A 22,581-nucleotide genomic window follows, 5' to 3' on the forward strand; every position below is an offset into this window, starting at 1 on the left:
CCACACGCTGGGCTGGGACTGATGGAGGCCAGAATCTGGGAAACATTCCGTCTGGAGCAAGGTGAGCTGAATCCTAACCTGCTTCGTGCCTCACGCTGTGGCTGCAGAGCTTGAAGCAGGGAGTGATAAAGCCTCCTTTAAATGGTGATTTAAAGGCTGGCTGCCCTGATGAGCTTGGGCTTTATCTGATTTGGGACCAACTACGGCCATCTCAGGGAGGTGCTGGAGTGATAACATAATGCAATATCTGGAAAGGTGGTTTCTGGCTGTGCAGTGAGAATAAATGCAGTAGATTGTAACCCGGGAGAAAACCATTATCGATATCTTCTCTGGTTTTATACACATGGCTCAGAGATGTCACTTAATGACTTCTGTGCTGAACTCCAAACTGCTGCCTGAGTTACCAGATCTCTTTAAAACCACACACAGGCTTCCAAGTTGTTTGAAAAAAAAAGAAAATTTGTTAGATCTGAAAGGCCTTTCCAGCCCTGGTACCATAACTGTATTCCCTCTCCTCCAAAGTTTGATCCACCAGGTGCAAAAATCCTTTCAAAGAGCAAGAAGGTGAACAGGTACCTCAAGAGAAGAGACCCTTCCATGTAACAGGTGTTTTGCCATCAACCATTTGAGCATCTGTCCCTGAATTTTTCCTCCTCTCCAGGACAACTCTCAGCAATGGGTGTTTGGGGGCTGAAGTTTCCCCTCCTTTATCTCTCTAAGCTTCTGATGACAACCCTGGGATTTTCCAGGATGAAATGGAAAGAGCCCTGAGCAAGTTTGGGGGGAAATCTCTGGAAGCAGGCCATTAGCAAAGCATTAAAGGCTGAGCTGGGTTTGCCTTTGGCCAAGTACACACAGGCTTCCCTGGCTCCTGCAGGCTTCCCAGCCTGGATTTGAGATGCTCCTGGATGTTGCTGCTCCATCCATCCTGCAGGTGAGTCCCATGTCTTCCCTCCTCCACCCCACACAGCCCAGGGGCCATCATGGGCTCAGTGACTTGTGCCGGGGTGATGGCTGGAAAAACCCCCTGACCAACTGAGGCAGACACAAAGCAACAGCCTTCCAAAATCCACCAGGTGACATTGCTTTTTCCCTACCAACCAGTGAGAAAATGAGCAATTCCAGCCTCCCTACAGTGCTAACTGCTCCTACAGAGGTGCTCGGACAGGCCACGCTGATTAACTCCATGTCCCCTACAGCATTCCTGGGCCTGTGCTCCCAGGAAGTTCAGCTTGTCCCAAGTGTCTCCGGCTTCCAAGAGCCACAAAACCTGGGAGAATATCAGCAACATGAAGTGATGGCATTGCAGCAACCCATCAGCAAGGCTGATGTCCCCACAGGTCATGTTTTCCACACCTTGACCAAGAAACCTCTGGGGTTTGTTTCCTTTCTGAAGCTGGGACAGGAGGATGCCACCCTGAGACAATAATTTCCTTACCTCTCCCTTCCCCTGTAACTACTTGATTTCCCCCTCCCTTGCACTTCTGATACCTGGCAGGTATTTTTATAATCCCATAACTGTTGTTTTTCTTCAGCTCTCATTTTCTGTTTTGCAGCCTGGCCACCTGGTCAGAGCCTTTTCCATCTGTATGCAGCGTGCATGGCTGGAGCAGCCCACAGGAGACCAGGATTAAAAACTGTGAGCTAACACAGCAGCTCAAGGCTCAGCAACACAAATACCTCCTTTCCCATTTTTTTTGGCATTTCAGCCAGGCAGAGTGTCACCCTGACATGGAGGAGGGGGAGAAGGCACCGACCTATACAGGGTTTGTTGGGGTCCTTGAAGAGGAACTGCTTATCCTGGATGAGGATCCAAGGAAGATTTTTCTTCTTTCACGTGGATTAGGCATTGCCCTGTGTGCAGGCTTAAGGTAGGAAAAGGGAAGCTGAAAAATAGTTGGATCTATGGGTCCAGCTATGAGATTTGTCATTCCATGGGACCTCTTCCACAACAGATGGGGAATGATGTGGTGAGTCTGGGCTGGGACCACCCGGAGACACCAGCAAGGAAAAGCATTTTCCTGTTTCACAGGTCTTCAGCACCAAGAAATTGTTTTATTTTATACTGATCCAGGAAAAATTGAGAGGCCTCTGAGGACATTTCTGAAGTCAGCAGCAACCTGGAGGACGAAACCTTCGTCTCTCCCACCACGGCAGGGGGGCTGTGCTGGCCATCCGGCACCAGCAAAGCCCCACAGTCGGGATACTGGATGATACTGGAAAAGGGAGCTCCTCTGTCAGGAGAGTGCAGTGTCCTCTCCAGGGCTGGGATGATGAGGCACCTACAGGCCATGCCCTTGCAGATGCCACGAGGTAGGTGGGACATCTTTGCTCACTGGGCTCAGACTGGCAAAATGTCAACAATTTGGTGCAGACCTCCCCAGGTTCGGGATAAATATAGTGCAGCCAGTGATTCATCCCAGCGAGGTTTGGAGTGACCTGTTTCTCAGGTCGGGATGGATGAACTTCACCCTGAAGGTGACTTGGAAGTTATTTTGGGCTGCACTGAGCCCTTTCTGTATTTCAGGGTTTGACAGGGAGCTCAGTGCGGTGTCCAGGACAACCAGCTGAAGGGATTTGGCCTTGCAGGGGGACATGGACACTCAAGAAAAGTTTATTTTTAAAACAGAGCAACAATCCTGCCTTTCTGAGGGGAAAAAAATAACCTGCAAAATAGGACTGGTGACACCGGCACGTCTGCAAAGTGCGGACTCTTCTTTCATGGCTTTAGCTGATGACTTCCTGTGATGGTTTAAAATCTTAGCTCTTGTTTCTGGCCTGGATCCTGATGATCTGGCACAGAAACTCCCACCCTGGAAACGCTGAACTCCGCAGGGGCTCTGCTTTCCTGTTTTGGTTAATGGCTGGGCAGGGAAAAGGGTAATTCTGTAATTTGGCAAAGCGCTTCAACAACTTCTACTCCTCTCTACAGGGAATAGAAATACATTTAGTTGCTGGAACATCTGCCCCATTAACCTGATATTTTCTTTTTTCCCTACGTACTATTGACCTCCTTGGAAGAGGTTTAAATTCTGCTTACCTTGAAAGTCCCTGGGGAGGGACTTCACCTGACAGGCACCAGGATCTGTGCAATTTATCCCAATCAATAACCTGGCAGCTTTGCATCACTCCAGAAGGAGGCTGGTGACATCTGAGTGGTGCCAATAAAATGCCCTTAAATCTTAAAATAACTGCCCGAAGGGATCTCCTGATCTGCTTCACCCTCCAGCCTGAGCTACAGTTGACAGATGATTTTAGCCAAGCCTTAGTGGTCACCTGAGGATGGCCAATATAGAGAGCTATAAGCTGGAATTTTCATTGCAGCACCACAGTTTAAATGACTTTTAGCTCTTTGGAAATGCTTCCTTTTTCCCTACAATGGAAGTATTTATGTTATCCCATTCAAATGCTCTGAGGTGTCCTTATTTCTCTTGGCCTGGCTCATAATGGCCTGGCTCAAAGGCATTAAAGTTTAAGGGAAATGAGCCTGGCACCAGGGCAAGGGGGAAAATACTTTTGGCTCTAAGATGGATCTGTTTGCTCAGGCTTCTCACTGACCACGTGCAGGGGAGTGACTCTGCAGCCCACTCAGGGTCTCTCTGCATCACTTCAGGAAAACAATCAAGAGGGGTTGAAAATTCGATCCAGTGAGTTTATCAAGGATTTCCTAAAAAGTGTCAGAGAGAATCCAATTAAAATCAGCAGCGTTGGACAGTAACTTACCCTGTCTGTGGACAAATGGCCAGAGGACCTCCGTGGCTCCCTTGCCATCAAGTCTAATAACTCCAATTAATAACTCTGATTAATAATCTGACCCCAAAGTTTCTCATACTGTTACCTCTTGCTGAAAGATTCCAAAACTGCTTGTCCTGTAACAGCTGCTTTGATAAATTTCTTTGCAATGTGTGTAAACTGGTAGGTTTTAGTCTTTGACTTGTCTCCTAAAGACAAACGTCCTCTGTGTATCTTCCCATATGGTTTATATGAAATTGTTTTTTTCTCCAGTATTTTTTAATAGATTGCTACTGAGCAGTGTATTAACCCCAAGGGTCTGCTAACCACAAGCTGGAAATCTGTCCTAAATTATTGTAGCACTTATCTATTAGTCCAGAAGAATTCACACACTAATCCTCATCTAAAACTCTCCCCGTTGGGCAGGATCCTCTTCAGACTCAGCACCAGAGCTGAAAACTGTCACAGCTCTGCTGAAATCACTGACCCCGTGGCACAATTATTAACCCAGGGGGCAGCTGGGGCAGTGGGGCTGATATAAACCACGAGAGCTCTGAGGCAGGTAATGGAAATGTATGGCTGTGTTTCATCTTTGGCCAAAACACAGAGCAGAACCAAAAGAATATATGGGTTTGTTGGGGTTTTTTTTTGTCTTCTAGTCTGTGGACAATGAATGTGATGAGCAGAAAGGCTTTTCTTCCCGTGTTCCCACATGGTGATTAATCTTCCCAGTGTTTGAAGGTATTGGTTGTTATTTTCTGGCTTGCCTTGAAATTCACTTTTAAAAAGCAGCGACAGTGGGATATATTTATATGATGAAAGAAGATTTTTTGTGTGTGTGAAATCTGCGTTCCTGACAACGTTCTCAGAGCAAACCCAGCCCACCCCTTCGAGGAGAGCAGAGATTACCACACTGGGGGAGAGCAGGGATAGCTGCTGGCACGTGAGGATGCCTCTGGACTGCACAGATGGTTGTCAAATGAGTGGAAATTCGCCCTTTGGGAGGTTATTTTCCTTAAAAACTAAACCAGTCTTTAATGACTGCTAGGAAGCCTGGCAGTTTCCAAAAGCATTGGTCTGCTTGGCTCCTTCTGCAGCCGGAAAATTCCTGTATTTTCTCAAGTAGGGTCTCCTGGTAGGCTTTTAGCTGTTCTCAGTCCCCACTGATGTCAGATGGGTCTGTCACCTCCTGGGTTCTTCCCAAACAATTCAGATGTCTGCTAGGAAATGTTGGACAGCCAGATTTTACCTCAAAAAGAGGGGAGATCTCTCTGTTCCAAACAACTCCAGATGAAAACCTCCTATAGACAGCAGGTAATTCAGTCCCAGGAGGCCACTGGGATCACCACATCTTACACAAACTGCTGCTTGGGTTGACTCCAGATGCTTTTTTTGACACCCCAAACAAATATTTAAGTTTGGTTTAAGATTATTGGGCTTTCTCAATGCTTCTGTTTGTGGAAAACTGGGTTTGTTTCACTTTCACTGAGTTCATCACGGATTCACCTGCAGTTCTGCTTTGCCTGAACTGCATTTTCTGACAAGTCAAGTCTCGGGCTGAAAATTATTCTTAGACTTTTTTTCCACTTGGGATCTTATTTCTGAAGCCATCTAAAATAGGCTGTTGCTCCACATTCACGAGAGCAGATTCATTGCATTCTCGTGGCCCTTACCTTACTTAAGTAGGGGAAAATGGAACACAGACATTCTGATGATGCTGATTTTAATGGGGAAACAATGTGCAGGCTGCTACATTAGTCACCTGGTATTACAGGAAAGTAATAAACTAGAACTGTTTCTGCTCTTTTCTCCATGCACCTTCTGCTATGTTTCTGCTTTTGTACTATTTTTTAGCTTGTTTTATATTTTCCCTGGCACAGAGGAGGTAAGATTGCTGAGACCTTCACCATAATTAAGCAAGATTCTTCCTCTGATGAAAGCTCATTCCTACACAATTCTGGTTTAAGAGACACAGAACAGGTTGTTATCTCAGATGTGAATGGCTTTTTTCCCTTTTTCTAAGATAAAATATAAGCCTGGTTGAGGTGGTGGGGGTTATATTGTGTAAATGTTTCCTGCTAGCAGAGAACCATTGGAATTCTCAGCGAGGCTTCTATGCATCCCTAAATGTGAGTGTTAATTCAGATAATTAATATCTCATATGCCTGAATGTGGAGTTGAAGGAAAAGCACCCAAACCTGCAGATATGTGTGATGTTGCCTCTGAATTCTGAGGGTTCGGGGGGCTAAATATCCATTTTTCTACACATTAAGCTCATTAAAATTATCACATGAAATTTGTCCTCCTGCACAGCACAAACTGAATTAAATCAGGGCAAAATCCACTGCTGGTTTATCCGTTCTTGTGCCTTCCAGCCTGCAAACTTCCTCCTGGGCAGGAGCAGCAGCACAGGATGGTCACTAGATGCTGATGGGATCATTTGGAGGAGGAGGAGGAGGAGGAGGAGAAAGGCTGCTCCAAGGAGCCAAGCCTTAAGCATGTCTTTCTATACCTTTATCCTTTCCTTTCCTTCCTTTTCTTTTCTTCTCCTGCCTTTATCACCCACTTTATACATTAGTCTTCTCACATCATGTGCAGGTTGGTAGAGGAAACTCTCTCTGTTCTCAATATATCCACCCTGCACTGGTGGTATTTCCATCACCTGTTGGATTATTAGTACAGTTTAGCCTTTCAGTGTTTTATTAGAATAATTCCTACGGAAACAATCCTAGTAATCCCTCAGCACATGGTTTAATCTAAGCAGTCATGCTCCCCACTCCCTGTTCCTTAAGTAAGGAGCACACTCTCCCAGGTTAAACACCCCAGCAGCCCACGTTCATGGAGCAGATAACGAGGCTCTTAATTATCCAGGCTTCTCCACAGCCTCATGCCCTCTGCTTGTGTTTCTAAAACCTTAAAATAATCAATACCAGACAGATTTTTTCTGCCCTGAGTCATTACAGGCCATCAGGGACTGTTTTGCTCATTCTCCCTGCTTGGAGGAGTTTGGGGGCTGTTGTTTGTATAATGGATCAGCTGGTTTAAATGTATGGATTTCCCCTTATCTGATCACAACTGCAGGGAGACTGACACATCTATGCCTGGATAATATCAGACCTTGCTGCTTGCAGGTGGGGAACAGCTGCCTTGGGGCTGCATGGAGCAGGAAGATGCCTCAGAAGCTTTGTCCTCCCCGAAACATTCCCCACTGGGCCACGGGTGAGTAAGAGCCCGGGGTGGGAAGTGGGAACAGCCACATCCATCCCACGGAGCGGGAGCCCTCCGTTCCCAGCAGGGGGGGACTCATCAGCTCCTCGGATCAGGCTGCAGAAAGCTGGGCCACAAACTGGGCTCCATGCCACGGTGAGGTGTCAGGAATCCTCCAGAGGTGGCCCCTTGTTCTGTCACCGCCGCGCTTGTTCCTCGGGAGGTAAAGGAGCCCTTCCTCTCTAAAGCTGGCAGTTCCAGCAGCTTTTGTTGTCACTATCTGTACTTTGTAGTAGCTGTCAGCAGAGTTTGGGTGTCTGGTTTACATGCTGAGGCTGTGCTGTTTTGAGGATGCTTTTAGATGTTCTATCCCTTTCCATTACAATGAAACAAGGCTGGGTTGTTGGGCTGATTTCCTTTTCCTCCTTTTCTCTCCCTTCCTTTCCCTTCCTTTCCCTTCCTTTCCCTTCCTTTCCCTTCCTTTCCCTTCCCTTCCCTTCCCTTCCCTTCCCTTCCCTTCCCCTCCCACTGCCTTCTCCTTTCCTTCCTTCCCCTTCTTTTTTCCCCCTTTCTTTCTTTCCCTTTCAGTTTTTCTTTCACAGAACCACATTAACTCTGACCCTGCTGCCCTCACCACAGAGCCTCTCTTCCCATCTCCCTGCTCTATCCTTTCATCGCTGTGATGCCTAAAAATCACCAGCTGGAGTGGTTCTGAGAGCCAGAGAGGGCTTTCTGGGGAATAACTGGAGTGCTATTCCAGCATCACGAGACATCCCAGCCTCTCCTGCAGCCACAACGGGAGCATTTTCTGCAGTGAGAGCAAAATAAACATCAAGACTCTTTAAAAGATAGTCTGGAGGGTTGAGTGCAATTATCGGGCCAAACTCCGTTGCCTTGAGTGTTATCTATCACTCCGTAGTTTTCTTCCTCATAGAAAGGTGGATATTAAATTCTATTTTTCTTATGGCCATAAAAAAAAAGTAATTTTCTCTAAATTATTTCTTCCAGACCTGCTAAAAACAAGAATCATAATGCAGCAGGACCCCCATCTTCCCAGTAATTACACTCTGCCTCCTAACTCCTTCAACACCAATTTCTCAATTTATTTGGCTTCCATCTGGAACCACAGTCACAGGCAGAGCTGGGCTCTGTCTTATTATTACATGGACAAAATTGTTTTTAAAATGTAATTAAACATTTACCTTGAAGACAACGCTTTGTCTTCTTTAAGAAGCATAATATCTTAATTTAACCTAATCTAGAAAACCTTCCATTTCTGAGCTTTTACCTCCAAGACAACGTTATGCTAAACACAAAGCAAAACAAAAAGATTTCCTAATTTAACCTAATTAAAAGATAAGCCTCCAACTTCTCCATTGCTGCTGTCTGAAATGAGGAGGGAGGCGTAGCCCTTCCATTTGCTCAGAACTGTCTGTTTTATTATCCCTCTGGTTTGTTCTGTGCTGTCGATTTTTATTATCCTCCTTGATGCCCCCAAATCCTCTTAGGAAGCGGAGCCATCTAACCTTTCCCATCCGGGGGCCANTTCCCTTCCCTTCCCTTCCCTTCCCTTCCCTTCCCCTCCCACTGCCTTCTCCTTTCCTTCCTTCCCCTTCTTTTTTCCCCCTTTCTTTCTTTCCCTTTCAGTTTTTCTTTCACAGAACCACATTAACTCTGACCCTGCTGCCCTCACCACAGAGCCTCTCTTCCCATCTCCCTGCTCTATCCTTTCATCGCTGTGATGCCTAAAAATCACCAGCTGGAGTGGTTCTGAGAGCCAGAGAGGGCTTTCTGGGGAATAACTGGAGTGCTATTCCAGCATCACGAGACATCCCAGCCTCTCCTGCAGCCACAACGGGAGCATTTTCTGCAGTGAGAGCAAAATAAACATCAAGACTCTTTAAAAGATAGTCTGGAGGGTTGAGTGCAATTATCGGGCCAAACTCCGTTGCCTTGAGTGTTATCTATCACTCCGTAGTTTTCTTCCTCATAGAAAGGTGGATATTAAATTCTATTTTTCTTATGGCCATAAAAAAAAAGTAATTTTCTCTAAATTATTTCTTCCAGACCTGCTAAAAACAAGAATCATAATGCAGCAGGACCCCCATCTTCCCAGTAATTACACTCTGCCTCCTAACTCCTTCAACACCAATTTCTCAATTTATTTGGCTTCCATCTGGAACCACAGTCACAGGCAGAGCTGGGCTCTGTCTTATTATTACATGGACAAAATTGTTTTTAAAATGTAATTAAACATTTACCTTGAAGACAACGCTTTGTCTTCTTTAAGAAGCATAATATCTTAATTTAACCTAATCTAGAAAACCTTCCATTTCTGAGCTTTTACCTCCAAGACAACGTTATGCTAAACACAAAGCAAAACAAAAAGATTTCCTAATTTAACCTAATTAAAAGATAAGCCTCCAACTTCTCCATTGCTGCTGTCTGAAATGAGGAGGGAGGCGTAGCCCTTCCATTTGCTCAGAACTGTCTGTTTTATTATCCCTCTGGTTTGTTCTGTGCTGTCGATTTTTATTATCCTCCTTGATGCCCCCAAATCCTCTTAGGAAGCGGAGCCATCTAACCTTTCCCATCCGGGGGCCACGTCTAAGAGGATCAAGGGACCACCACCAGAATAGTTGGAGGGGTTTGGTTTGGTGGCGTTTTGTTTGGTTGGTTTGGGTTTGGTGGTTGTTGGTTTTTTTTTTATAAGGCTGAGACAAAATGCAGCCTGCTGTGTGAGGTCTCCCAAGGGAAAGAGGAGATTTAAGGAAGGTGAAGGATTATTTCCATTCAATGAGGCCGGGGCAGGTGCTGGGTGTGGGGAGAAGGGGTGATGGAAGCCCATGGAGCGATTCTGTCTTGCTGGTGCTGTTCCCTGGGGGGTTGCACGAGGCAGGTCAGCAGTAAAAGCCCTGCCAAACTGCATCCATGCTCGAAATACTGGAACTGGCAGCTGGCTCTCAGGGTTCTCCCCTTCTCCTTGTGAAGCCGGGCAAAGAAGCAAAACCAAATCGTCCTTTACGAGCTGCTCCCCTGGGCTCCGAGGAGCCTGTGGAGCATCTGCCGCGCTCCGCGAGCTCCTGCGCGACCTGCCAAGATGAAGCAGCTGAGTCTCCTCCTCTTCTCCCTCATGGTGCAGCTACAGGGCAGGGAAGGGAGAGCAGCTGTGCCGAGCGTTCCTCCAGCAGCTGCTCCGGAGGACACCAAACGTGGCGGGTGAGCGGTGGTGCCCACATCTCCCTCGTGCTCAACCGGGTCCTGCCTCCAAACCGCAGGTGATGGTTGAAAGGGTGATTTCAAGCCCAAACAATCAGGATGCAAATTTGCCTCCGAGGGGTGGCCACCGAGTTCAAGGTCCAGTGGGCAGCCACCAGAGCTAAAAGCACGAGGCTTTTCAGGTTTATTTTGACAAGAGGAAAACCTGCAGAGGCTGTGGAGGCGTGGAGGAAGGTGAAGGTGAAGATGATGCTTGGGCATGGCTGCGTCAGGAGCAGCTCCAGAATCCTGCTCCTAGAGTGGTTCTGCTACCTGCTTAAAGTGCTTTCCATGGGAAAATGATAATACAGTTACACAGTTATGTTTCTGATACTCAGCCGAGCAGTTCAAAGTCTGGGGCCCTGCAATCAGCTCAGGTATTTCTCCCCTGCGGTGTTGGTTGTTTGTGCAGAAGGCACACACTGCGCGCAGGCAGACGCAAACAGCAGATGATTTCTTTCCTCTCAGCTCCAGCTCCTTTCCAGCCTACAAAATGTTCTCTTTTAGCTCTTCCAAGTTTAGTCACAGTGATGCTCCGGTGGTTGTGTTTACCCTTTCCTGGGAGCCTCGTCCTACCCACAGCACCCAAATCCCACCTCTGGAGCCCCATTCCCCCCATCCAGCTGTTCCTGATCAATTCCAGGTGCTGCCAGGTTTGGGTGTTGCCCTTTCTTCTCTTTCATTGCTAATTCTGCAGGCTTGTTTGGGTTTGTTTTTGTAACATTTATGAGCTGCAGCTCTGTTTCACCATCTTCTCTTCTGGTACAGTATTACCTCACATGGTCGCTCTCAAATTTACTTGGTGTGGTACCTTGAAGGTTAAGGGTGAGGATTTAAGGATTTGGGGTTCATTGCATTTGGCTGTGGGCTCATAAAAACCAGAAAGGTGGTTTCCAACCTGCCCCCTCTGAGGGCCCTTCTCCTATCAGGCACTGAGGCAATGCCCTCAGGGCCATGTTGCCCTCCGGGTATGAATCCCATCTTGTGAATTCTGCCCTTCTGGCACACATCAGACCTCGGGCGGGCTGTGCCGGGTAAATTCGCCCCTCGGAGCCCTCATAAAGTGTGAAGTGACGGAAAAGCAGCGCTACCTCCACCCCACACCTGCCGAGCTCTCACAGCGTCTGGAGCCGCCCCGTCCCCTCAGCCCCTTTTTAAAGTAGCTGCGCCCCCCCCTCCACCAATCACAGCGGGCACGGCGCGTTCCTCGCAGCCAATAGAAGGCCGCCGCTGGAGGAAAGGGGCGGAGCCCGCCGCCCCGCGAGCCGGAGCCGGGCAACTGTGGTAAACAAGGGGGCGGGCCCCGCGGCTTGTCTGACATGCCGGACAGCCAATGGAAAAGGCGAGGTAGGCTAGACAGCCAATAGCAAGCGAGGGCGGGCGGAGCACTGCGCGTTGATTGGCTGGCGGTGGCGGCGGGGTGACCGTTGGCGGGCGGGGGCGTGGCAGGGGGCGTGGCGGGGGGCGGTGCCCCGGCGCTGTCGCAGTGAGCGGCGGGCGGTGCTGCCGTGAGGGGGCACCGGGCGGCGACAGCGGCCCCGCGGGTCCCCTCCGAGGTGAAAAGCAGAGGCATCCAAGTAGCTCAGTGCTGTTAGGCATTCCCCTCCCGCGTGCCTGGGTGGGCAGGGAGAGCGCAGCTGTCTCCCAGAGAGCCCAGCTTCTCCCCTCTCCTAATTGAGCGCTGGCAGCAGCGAGAGTGGGGCTCTCGCTGTTTGGGATGAGCGGGCAGGACTGAGAAGATTTTTTGCTCACTGTAGGAGCCGGAGAGGCTTGGATTTGTCAGAGGGGTGAGTAAAACAGGGCTGGGGGTAGAAAAGCGTCCGCCAAGCGGGGCTGGCGGCGTGTTTTGGGAGGGCAGCGCTGTCCCTGCCCGTAGGAGAAGGTGTGTTTTGGGGGCTTGTAGGGTAGGGTTTTAAGCCGTGTCCTGCTTGCTTTCAGGGTCTGAAAGTTGAGCGCTGTCTCTCCCATAAGGAGGGGATTGGTGTGGGGATGTGGATAACTCTAACAGCCAAGCAGAGATTTGGGGGAAAGAGGGAATTTGCCGGCATCTATTTTAGCAAGACCAAAACCCGTAGATTTTTAATTTTTTAATTTTTTTTTAATTTATTTTTGCCTTAAGAAGCTTAGCCCGAGCCGAGCTTTCCGCATGGCTGGTTTGCAGCCCCATCGTCCCCCAGCCCTGCGCGGGTGAAGGCAGCCCCTGGCAGCCTGGAGAGGAGCGGAGCAGCTTCGTCCCTGTCTGTCTGTGCTGTGTCCCAGGGCACCCTGCCCCTTCCAGGGTATCCTGCCTTTCCCGGGCTGTCTCAGGGCATCCTGCGCCTTCCAGGGCATCCTGCCTCTCCCGGGTTTCTCGCTCCCCGTCAGGGAGGAGCAGGAGGACCTTCTCGCTGCCCCTCTTGCTCCCGGGCTTCCCTACCAGCCAAGCCCAGCAGCCCGGAGCTGGAAAGGGAGATGGTGCAGAGCAGGAGCTGCTCGCGGACTGGAGAGTTGATGGCAAGTCCGGAGAGAGGGAAAGCGAACTAGTGCAGCTGGAGGGCGGGAGACGGGCAGGGGACAAAAGCCTTGTATCGCCGGCTGCCTCCTTCGTTGGTGTTGAATGACCGCGCTCTTGTCTCTCTCCCCCCCTCCCGCCCCGCAGAAATGCTGCAGCATGAACCCACCGCCTAGAGAGACCGGCTCGCACCTCCCCGGCGCCGCTGCCTGAGCCAGCCCCACACCGCAGCCGTCCGTCCGTCTGTCCGTCCGTCCGTCCGTCCGGCGGGGAGCCTGCCCGGGGAGCGCCGCCGGGAGCAGCCCAGCCCAGCCCGGCTCCGGCGGGATGCGCTCGCCGCCGCCTTCATGCCGGCAGGGGGGACGCTGAGCCGCCGCTCCGCCCGGCCCGGAGCCACCCACGTGCGGTCCCCGGTGAAGGCGGCCGGTGGTGCGGGCGGGCACCGCTGAGCCTTTGGCCGCAGGAGCCCGCGGCGCTCCCCGGGGCGGCGGCGGCGGCGGGTCCCGCCCGGCGGCCGCGATCCGGTGCCCCATGGTGGTGCTGCGGAAGCTGCCGGGCATGCCGGGCTGGCCGGCGGCGCTGGGGCTGCGGCTGCCGCAGAAGTTCCTGTTCCTGCTCTTCCTCTCGGGCCTGCTCACGCTCTGCTTCGGGGCCCTCTTCCTCCTGCCCGATTCCTCCCGCTTCAAGCGCCTCTTCCTACCCCGCCGGGCCACCGCCTCCGCCTCCTCTTCATCCTCCGCCTCCTCGTCCTCCGCCTCCTCCTCCTCCACCCGCGACACCGACCTGCCCCGCAGCCCCCCCGCCGCCGCCGAGCCCCGCCACGCCAGCCCCGCCGCCCCCCGCCGCCTGCGGGAGAAGCTCCGCACCGCCGCCCGCATGGCCGGCCCGCCCGCCCGCACCGCGCCCGGCGCCCGGCAGCAGGTGCAGGGCGGCGAGGGGCGACCCGAGCCCGCCACCGGCGCGACCCCCGCCCGGGAGACGCGGGCTCCGTTCCGCTTCGACTACGAGCGGTTCCGCCGGAGCCTCCGGCACCCGGTGCGGGGCGGGCGGCCCGGAGAGGACCCCGAGACCCGCGCCCGCAGGATGAAGATCAAAGAGGTGAGGAGCGCCCGCGCTGCTCTCAGTCAGCACTCACTGCTGGGTACCCCCTCTATCAGCACTCACTGCTGGGTACCCCCTCTATCAGCACTCACTGCTGGGTACCCCCTCTATCAGCACTCACTGCTGTGTCCCCCTCTATCAGCACTCACTGCTGTGTCCCCCTCAGTCAGCACTCACTCCTGGGTATCCCCTCTATGAGCACTCACTGCCGTGTCCCCCTCTATCAGCACTCACTGCTGGATACCCCCTCAGTCAGCCCTCACTGCTGGGTACCCCTGAGTAAACCCTCATCCTCCCCTCACATCACGTCCCCCCTCAGTCAGCCCTCACCTCCCCTCAACAGCTGCGTCCCCCCTCACTCAGCCCTTGGGGCCGTATTCCCCCTCAGTCAGTTCTTGCCTCCTCTCACAGCCATGTCCCCCCTTAGTCATCCCTCGCCTCCCTTCATGGCCACTTTCCTCCTCAGTCAGCCCTCACAGCTGTGTCCCCCAGAGTCAGCCTTCATCCTCCTCTCACATTGTGCCCCCCTCTCAGTCAGCCCTTGCCCCTCCTCACAGCCATGTACCCTCTCAGTCATCCCTCGTGTCAGCCCTCACCTCCCCTCACAACCTCCTCCTCCCCTCATTGCCTCCACTCTCCTCACCCTCCCTCACCTCCCCAGCCTCACCCTCATTTCCCACACAACCCTCCCGTCCCCCTTTCTCCTTCCTTTTCCCAAGGAAAGTGGCAGGAGTTGGGGTTGTCCCTTTCCCGGGGGGTGTTCCTGTCAGCGGGCGCGCACACCTCCGCTCACAGGAGAGGAAATGTCGAGGCAGCCTGATGGGGTGTGACTGGAAATTAAAGAGCTGAAATTAAGCAAAGGGAAATTTAAATTTCAGCTTGGTTATTATTAGGGAAAAAAAAAAAAACTCGCTTGGCGGGAGGTGTCTGGTTGTGCAAGAGGCTCCATCCCCGGGGGGTCGGTGTGAATCTCTGCAGAAATGGGGACAAAACTTGTGCTGGTCCGCGGGGATGGGATGGGAGGGGATGGGATGGGATGTGCCCTCACAGGAGCTGGGGAGGAGCAGGAGGGTCTGTCCCTGTGAATCCTTGTGGAACTGGCACAGGAATCGTTACCCACTAACAGGGAGCCGAGGGCTGCCCTCGCTGTGACCCCGCCGAGCCAGGATAACCTCGTCGAGGGGGTTGCAGGGGTGTGAGGGTGAGGGGAGAATTTGTCCTCGTGCCCACAGCTCGTGCATAAAAGCCTGGCAGCCTCACAAACATCGCAGACGGGCTGTGACCCAGTTAACCAGGAGCAATAGGCTCTGTGTAGTATTCGATTGTGTTTGTCGTATCCTTTTGCTATGATGAATAACCAACTTGGAGGGAATTTTGCTCCAGAAAGAGGTGCCAATAAGTAAAAAGCACAGATTTAATTAAGCAGAGTGTAAATTTCCCGAGTTTGTGCTCTCGCAGAGGTGCAGCCATTCAGCAAAGATGCTGCCCCAGGTTGAAGAGAGGAGAAAGTCAAAGAGTAACACAGCGAGGGCTTTCATCCGCTCCAACCTGCATTTTAAAAACAGTTTTTTAAAGCTCTCATCCCGGTATCTTTGTCAGTCACTAAAACAAAGGCTGCACGGCTGGTAAAATTCCAACTTCTGTGCCGGGCAACCAGACACAACACACCCAGGGGTGCTGGGTTTCTTTATGATCCCAGTCGGGATTGAGCCATCCTTTCCTGCTGCATCTCAGCTCCGGGGCATTTGGAATATTCCAGTACCCGACCGTCGCGTGTGCTGGGAGTTGGGGAGTGTGTGCCTGAATACATTGCAGAATCCCACTTCCAGGGTATTCCAGGGAGCACCACATACCTGGGAATAATCCAGCTTCTGCTCCGAGCAAACGAGTCGAACTGAAAATCGAATTTAGGAAAGCGAGTGGTGTTCATTCAGTCCTTTATTTGTAGTTAATTATTTTTTAAATATAGGATTATTTCAAGTTGTATGGATTCAGCCCCATCTGTTTCTAACAGCCATAATCAGTGCTGGGTAGCAGAGTTAGAGTTTTCAAGGATGAGAATCCATAAATATTAGTTTTATGCTGACAGCTAATTACTCTTCAAACAGAGCCCTTATTCCTTAAAAGTGCCTACACTCTGTTTATTCAGAGAGAGAGAGAGAGAGAAATAAATATGGTGCTGAGATATGAGACTGACTGTGCAAAACAAGGGAGGGTGGTGCAGCCTGGGAAGGAGATAAGGTGTATCTTTTTTTTTGTGAATCAAAAAGACATGAAGAAAACAAATCAGGAAGGTTAGAAGACAAATGCTGTATAAAAAGAAACAGATGGGGAAAAAAAGAATTGCAAGGCAGAAGTAAGTGATGATACAGCCTTTGGGTTAGCAAATATTCCTCATGTGATCTGAGATGCTGGCAGGGCAGGTATTGGGTTTGCTGGCTGGTTTAAAGTGTGTGCAGTAGCTGCAAGTAGCTTTTCTCTCCTTCCTCCAGAGCTTTAAGTCCTGCAATTTGCTAAAATGTGTTCCAAACTATCTTTGTACTAAAAGCTTTGTTGTTTTCTTTGCTTCCCCTTAGGCCATTCTTACAGGTCAGCACCTCTATAACAGAGAGGATGGATGTGGATGCAATTTGTTGATATTTTTTTTTCCCCATCTGCCAGAGTTTAGATGAAAGCCAGGAGGAAAAAACAGTGCGTTATCAAAGATGCCCAGAGCTGATGCCCAGCCCAGAGACTTGGAACTTTCTGTTTTCCACAGGACCCCTCCAGTCTGAGCAGGAATCCAAGCTTGTATCCGCTCTTTCCCACCAGCCTCTAAGCTGCTGGATGCTTCAGCTAGGGAAGAGGGTGTGTCATGACTTTCTTGGCTGGTATGTGTGGAAAGTGCTAATGCAGCCCTGCCAGACTTTTCCTGTTTAAAAGATAGAGTGTGAAACCCACAGCTGTGGTGTCTCCCACTTTACTGCTGTTTGGGAAAGCCCTTTGGAGTGTGAGGGGCACCGGAGCTGTTTGCAGATTGAGGAGTCAGGCTGGGGGGGTGTATTTGCCTCACTCACTCATGTGCTTTCAGTGCCGTGTTTCCTCAGAGTGCAGAAAGGAAAAGAGGTGGATTAGCAAGTTGAAATGACACCCAGAAAAGCCTGTTAGAAGAAGTAAGTGCTGCAGGGAGCTGAGCTGACATGTGCATGCAGGTATCTGCTTTGCACTGGTGGGTAACAGAGTGGCAGACAGCTTGGGTTCTGCTTACCTTTAAAGACAAGTCCAGGGTCAATAAATGGTTGTTTTCTTGAGAAGAAAAGAGAGCACCTCTCTTGCACAGGCTGTTTACTGCAGAAAGGTCGTTGGTCACCTGGAGGATTGTCTGGGATATACTGCTGTGTGTTCCTGTGGGCAGCTGAGTACTGTGGGCACTCTGACCTTTCCAAGAGAGCTGCAGAAAACCAAATAACAACCTCCCCGTGCTGCAGGTTGGGAAGTTTGAAAGGGATTATTCATCTCTTAAACTGACCTCTGGAAGAGGTATTAGTTCTGTAATTGATCAGTCAGGCATGGCTTCAGGGAATAGCTGATTTTTTACATGTGCCAAATACTAATCACTGATGCTCATGAAAGAAGGGAGGTGGTTGTAGCTGGAGAGCGACTGCAGAAATGCCACGGTGGGATTCCATATTTATTTGCTCTCAACAATTTCCAGATCAGATTGGCTCAGTGAAAAGTCAAAATTATTTCCCCTCCAACTGCTGGTGTTGCAAACTCAGCCTCAGATCTGGGGAAATCAGACCGTGTGGTTTCTGCCTTTTGCATCATAACCAGTAATAAAGATTTTGCTGTTGGAGCTGAACTGACAGTTTTGCTGATGATGGATGAACCAAACAGACTGTTTCTTGCTGTACTCCTGCTGCGTTGGCTTCACGGGCCTCATAGGTAGGGAAGCAGTGGGGAGAGAAAAGAGCATTTCTTTATTTTTTATACCAACCCTACTAATGCCATCCAGGGCTTAAGGGCATCCACTGTAACCAGCCAGACCAGAAAGTTCATCGGTGAAATACTTGAGTTCAGTCACGGGACGTGAGAAAAATGTGAAGAGACAAAGAGATTTACTAGTTTTTCTTTTGTTTTTTTGGGTACAAAAGGCAAATTTCTGTGCTTGGTGTCTGGGAATACCTCATACCTTAACCTGACAGTGTCCTTTGTCCCTTTCAAATGAGGGAATATGTCAAATTCAGGCAGGTGTTTAGTCCTGTGCTGGGATTGTACCCTTGGGTTTGACACATGCATTAATTTCCTTTGGTTTAGTAATACTGAAGCCTATTTATTTTACATTGCAGTTCTCTTCATCTTGGCTTTTTTTCTACTTGCCTCACCTTGCTGTCCTCTGTCCTCTTTTTAAGACAGCTCTAAAGATGTATTTGCTTTCAAAACTCACACCCTGGGGGGAAGGAGGCCATCAGAGTCCGTGTACACAGTTACCCTGCATCACTCCACAGATTAACAGGTAGATCAGTCTTTTAAACACAAATATCTTGACAACTTATCACTAAAAGATAATTAGCAAGAAGCAGGAGTGTTATCAGGAGCTCAGCTTTTGTGGGGAGTTCCTTGGTGTTGGTTGCTGAGTTGCCTTTGTGTGGTTTTGACAGTTGGGACTGCAGTGAAGAAGTGCTCGTTTTTGGGGCAGAGCTGGGGAAGCGCTGCTCGCTCTCCCGAATTTGTGCCGCAGCCCTGACCCCTGCTGGGAGAAGTGTCTGCTCTGATGCTCGTTCCCTCTCGCACACCTTTGGGGAGGCGAGGTGTGGGCGTGGGTGTTCTCAGCGGGAGCTCACAGGGGTTGTGGTCACCAGTTCATTGAAAGCAGGGCTCAGAACAGTTCCCAGTTCGAGTTCAAGTTGCCCTGTTGGTACAGCGCTGTGAACCACATCACTGAGGGTCTCTGACCATCTCCTTTCTGCAGCCAGCAATAAAAAGGTCTCAGACCTCTCCCTTTCCCTGCTCTGTGCAGCTCCTATTCTTCCACTTGGAGAAAATGCCTTTTCTTTGTGTAATCTGGGGCTGAGCAGCACGACAAGCAAATAACGTGATCCGTCGGTGGCTTCGGTGCGTGAGTAGCACCACGCACAGTTCCAGGTGGAAATGCACCTCCCCGTGCACAAATTCCTCCCTGAGACACCTGGAAAGTGTCTCATCCTTTGTGCCGGCCAAATGTGAAACCAGTGGCTTCCAACAGACTTGCTTTGGGTGCTGGGGGTAAAGAAAAGAGTTCTCAGTGAAATATTGACTATAATGGAGTGGGATAATGATCTCAAGCCAGTCAGATATACTGTGATCAGATCGTAATTCTTTCTCTGGGGTAAAAACACCTTTCCAAGAGAGAATTTCTCTGCAGTTTGAAGCACTGGCTGGCTCCAGGCTTGCTGGAATTTTCCTTTGCTCCACGCTCCTTCTCTTGCATTTATTTACTGAACCTGTGAAACGGGTACTGTAGTGTAAATCCCACAAATGGTGCATACAGTGGATTTTTTGCTTCAGTAGCCTTTGGTGGATTCATGCAAACACAATTTAGAGCTGACCTAGAGCCTCTTTCAGCTGTAGGGTGTACAGTTAATTGACTAAAAATGTATTTGTTCTGTTGATAGAGTGCATGAGTACAGAAAATGCCTCACATGCTGTGATCTGTGCTGCTGTGCTGTTTGCCTCAGATGCCAGTGATACCTCAGTGCTCGCTATTACCGATCTCTGTCGAGCTGAGGGTGTTTTGGAATTTGGGAGTACTGTGCAATTTGAAGTCATTTGTTCTTATCTCCCAAATCTAGCACTGAAAGCACTTGTTCCACAACAACTAAATTTGATGCTAGACTGGTTTATAAACTGCCACTTAAAGGCAGTGCCCTGTTCACAAGGGCAGAATTGTTGGGTTTTGGACCTCTCTGGGCGGATGATGAGTGACTGCAAGTGCTGGGCATGGTGAAATGAGTTTCCAGGATGCAGAAGGGCCTACAGCTTCCTGAATCACTTCAGTAGAAAGAATCACTTATTTCCCTGAAAATGCTCAGATAGAAAGACAAGGGATTTAGGGCAGGAAGGATGGAGCCTGGCCTGTAACCTCCCTGTTTTACCATCATTCTGTGGGGCTGTGTATGTCCAGTTCTTCAAATATTTACTAAAAAGCAGTCACCTGGGTTAAGATCCCATCTTTCCAGCCAAAATTTTTATAGACTCTTGATTAACTTTTTAATCAATGATTAAATCTGCCACTTAATGGGAGAAAGATTTTTGTGCTAAGTGTTCTTTCCTTTGGCTCTGCATGCAGGGCTCTACCAGAGGAGGTTAATCAATCATGTTTGGTTTACTCTCTGATTCTGTTACTGTTTAGGTTGTTTATCATTTTGATGGTTTTGAATATGTTTTCCAGTATTGAGAACAATTCAGATTTTAGATGGGAGGCTGAGGGGGGAAAGGGGAATGTATCTTTAGTATTAAATGACAGTGATCTGAACATAAAGCTGACATGAAGCTGTCAAAAGGAGAAGGCAGAAGGAATATTCACTCCATTGGTAAGAAAAGGAGGTCTTATGCTTGGAGCATTCTGATTCTTAAACTTAGGAAAGAGACTACATTTATATTCCCCAGAAAAGTGCTTCTCACTGAATGCTGTGAATGGATTTGGCATGAAGAGCACACACTCCCATGATTGCTGTCTTTACTGCGTGTCCCCTTGGCACTTCAGTTCATCATATGACACAACATTTTGGAAGGGCTCCAAGGGAGCTGTCATGGGCAGTGATGTCCCTGATCCGTGCATAATGTGAGTGCATTGTGCATGATGGACCCAAACCACTGTAGGAGAGAGAGCACAGTGGGGACGCTGAAGGACTGGATAATAAACATCCTCTGTTTATGGGACAGGGATGTTACTCATTTGTACCCTGACTGGAGGAGCAGAGCACCTACTGTTGATGAGATCAGGACACTCGGTACTGTGTTCTGTTCCTGATGGCAGATTCGTTGTGGCACCGTGTGGTTCCACTGGGCACCTCTGTGAAATGGGCACAGGTTTTTTAATCCTTAATCCAGCAAGTTAATGTGCAGCAAAACTGCTTCCTCTCGGGCCCTTCAGCGTTCCCTGGGAGGACTCTGGAGCGTAAGTAATGGCAAGAGGTTGCACTAAACTGAAGTGACTTTAGTGCTTCCCTTCTGCATCTACTTATCTTGACAGCAGGGATGCAGAGTCCCTCGTGTGCGTGTCTGCTGCGTGCTGGAATCAAAGGAGAGATCTCCACGGTGTTTGAAAAGGGGAAGTGTGTTCGTAAAATCTCTTCCCTTAGCAGGAAAGGTGATGGATTCTGGCTCTCTAGGAATGGGAGCCCCGTGTGCTGAAACCCCCATGCATCCTTAGATCTATCATGGGGACTTTCCCCATCCTTGTGTTTGTAATCCTGTGTCACCCATCCCTGCCTGGTGGTGTCCATTGCTCTTCCCAGTGTCCCTCCTTGGCCGTGTGAGCCAGAGGCACCATCCACACCCAGCTGCCTCTTCCTCAGCGGGCCCTGGGCAACCAGAACAGGAGCCTGTTGTACCCCCCTTTAGTGGGACACTCTGTGGGTCTCCCCACCACTTTGTTGGCATTTTGCACTGAACTCTAGTTTGTCTGTGACCTCTCCCCTCTGTCAAACCCATCTGGAGTTTTCCAGCTCGGGAGTTTTCGGGGAGGACGGGCAGACGACAGCGGAGCAGAAAACGGTTCTTGGGTTTATTTGAGCTAATTGTTCTGATGGTTGTAATTGAGTGGCAGCCAGGAGCTCATTAGTTCTAATCTGGCCTCCAACACTTGCCTTGCATGGCCCTAGAGCCGTTGTTAGATTTCTCTCTCTTAGTTTATTAGTGGGTAGAATGATATTCTGCTGCAAAGAATAATAAATGCGAGAGATGTAGAAATTCTGCAGCATCTCGTGCCAGCAGCTCCAGCACAGATGATGATATAGAGTGAAGCTGTATCTTCAGTGCATCCTGGAGAGTGTCTCTTCTCTTCAGAGGAAGTGACAGAACTCCCACTGATTTATGGAGCAGGATGGCTCTGAAGACTGTCTGTACTGAGAATTGGAGCCGTGTTAGTAACGTCCGAGCAACCATGTTTAAAGCAGGGTTCTTGCTCTAATTGTGTTAACATGATTTCCCTGGGCAGTGAAGAAAGTGCATAACCGTGTACTTTGCAAAGTAACAAAGGATAATTATAATGTAATCGTATTTCATCCATCCTGAAACCCTCCTGCTGTCTGGGTTAGCCAGCCCAGCTCACAAGTGAAATACTTCCAGTGGAAATGGGATGTTTCTGCCTTGTTTTTCTCTGGAGTTTTCTGGGAAGGACACGTATTTATGTCGGAGTTCAGCGTTGTGCTGAACCCAAACAAATCCTTGGCTGATTTCTGGTGCCGTTTTGGCTTTCCCGAAGTCCTTCCTCCAGCACCAAGACCGTGTTGGGATTCCTCAGTCCTGAACCAGCTCAGTTGTGTTCGATTATCTTGTCTATCAGACATTTGTTCTGAGTGTTGGTGAGCCCTCAACAACCAGAACATTGTCACTGCTGGCTGTGGATCTGCCCACTCTCATCGGTGGCTGCACAGTAGCATAACTCAAAAGGTTGATTTCTGAAAGGCAGCCCTGGCTGCAGTAGGATAAAGCAGTCTTCTCACTTGGTTCTTTTGTTTCTGGATTTCAAAGACTTAAAGAAAATTTGGAGTTGAATGTTAGGGCGGAATTTGGTAAGTGGAACAGAGTGGAACCTTGTTCCTTTGGTC

General features: G+C 49.7%; 1 protein-coding gene and 1 long non-coding RNA gene across 4 annotated transcripts in view; both read left to right on the forward strand.

The window, feature by feature from the left end:
- The first annotated feature begins 953 nt into the window (after window positions 1–953).
- On the forward strand, window positions 954–7,988 carry LOC108505207. Of its 3 annotated transcripts, XR_001877423.1 has the most exons (5): window positions 954–2,313; window positions 4,392–4,473; window positions 6,864–6,951; window positions 7,056–7,162; window positions 7,542–7,988. It is a non-coding gene; the product is annotated as an uncharacterized LOC108505207 (long non-coding RNA). The 3 variants fall into 3 exon arrangements; XR_001877422.1 differs by having other exon boundaries at window positions 6,864–7,162; XR_001877424.1 differs by lacking the exon at window positions 7,056–7,162.
- A 5,209-nt stretch (window positions 7,989–13,197) lies between these two features.
- MAN1C1 (mannosidase alpha class 1C member 1) overlaps window positions 13,198–22,581 on the forward strand; it is a 62,907-nt gene continuing 53,523 nt past the window's right edge. The window contains exon 1 of the mRNA XM_017831111.1: window positions 13,198–13,786. Within this exon, the coding sequence (XP_017686600.1) occupies window positions 13,220–13,786 (567 nt within the window). The 5' untranslated portion in view covers window positions 13,198–13,219. The remainder of the gene's footprint in view (window positions 13,787–22,581) is intronic.

The sequence above is a fragment of the Lepidothrix coronata genome, unplaced genomic scaffold (genome assembly GCF_001604755.1).
Source record: "Lepidothrix coronata isolate B3197 unplaced genomic scaffold, Lepidothrix_coronata-1.0 Scaffold187, whole genome shotgun sequence".
Classification (NCBI taxonomy): Eukaryota; Metazoa; Chordata; class Aves; order Passeriformes; family Pipridae; genus Lepidothrix; species Lepidothrix coronata.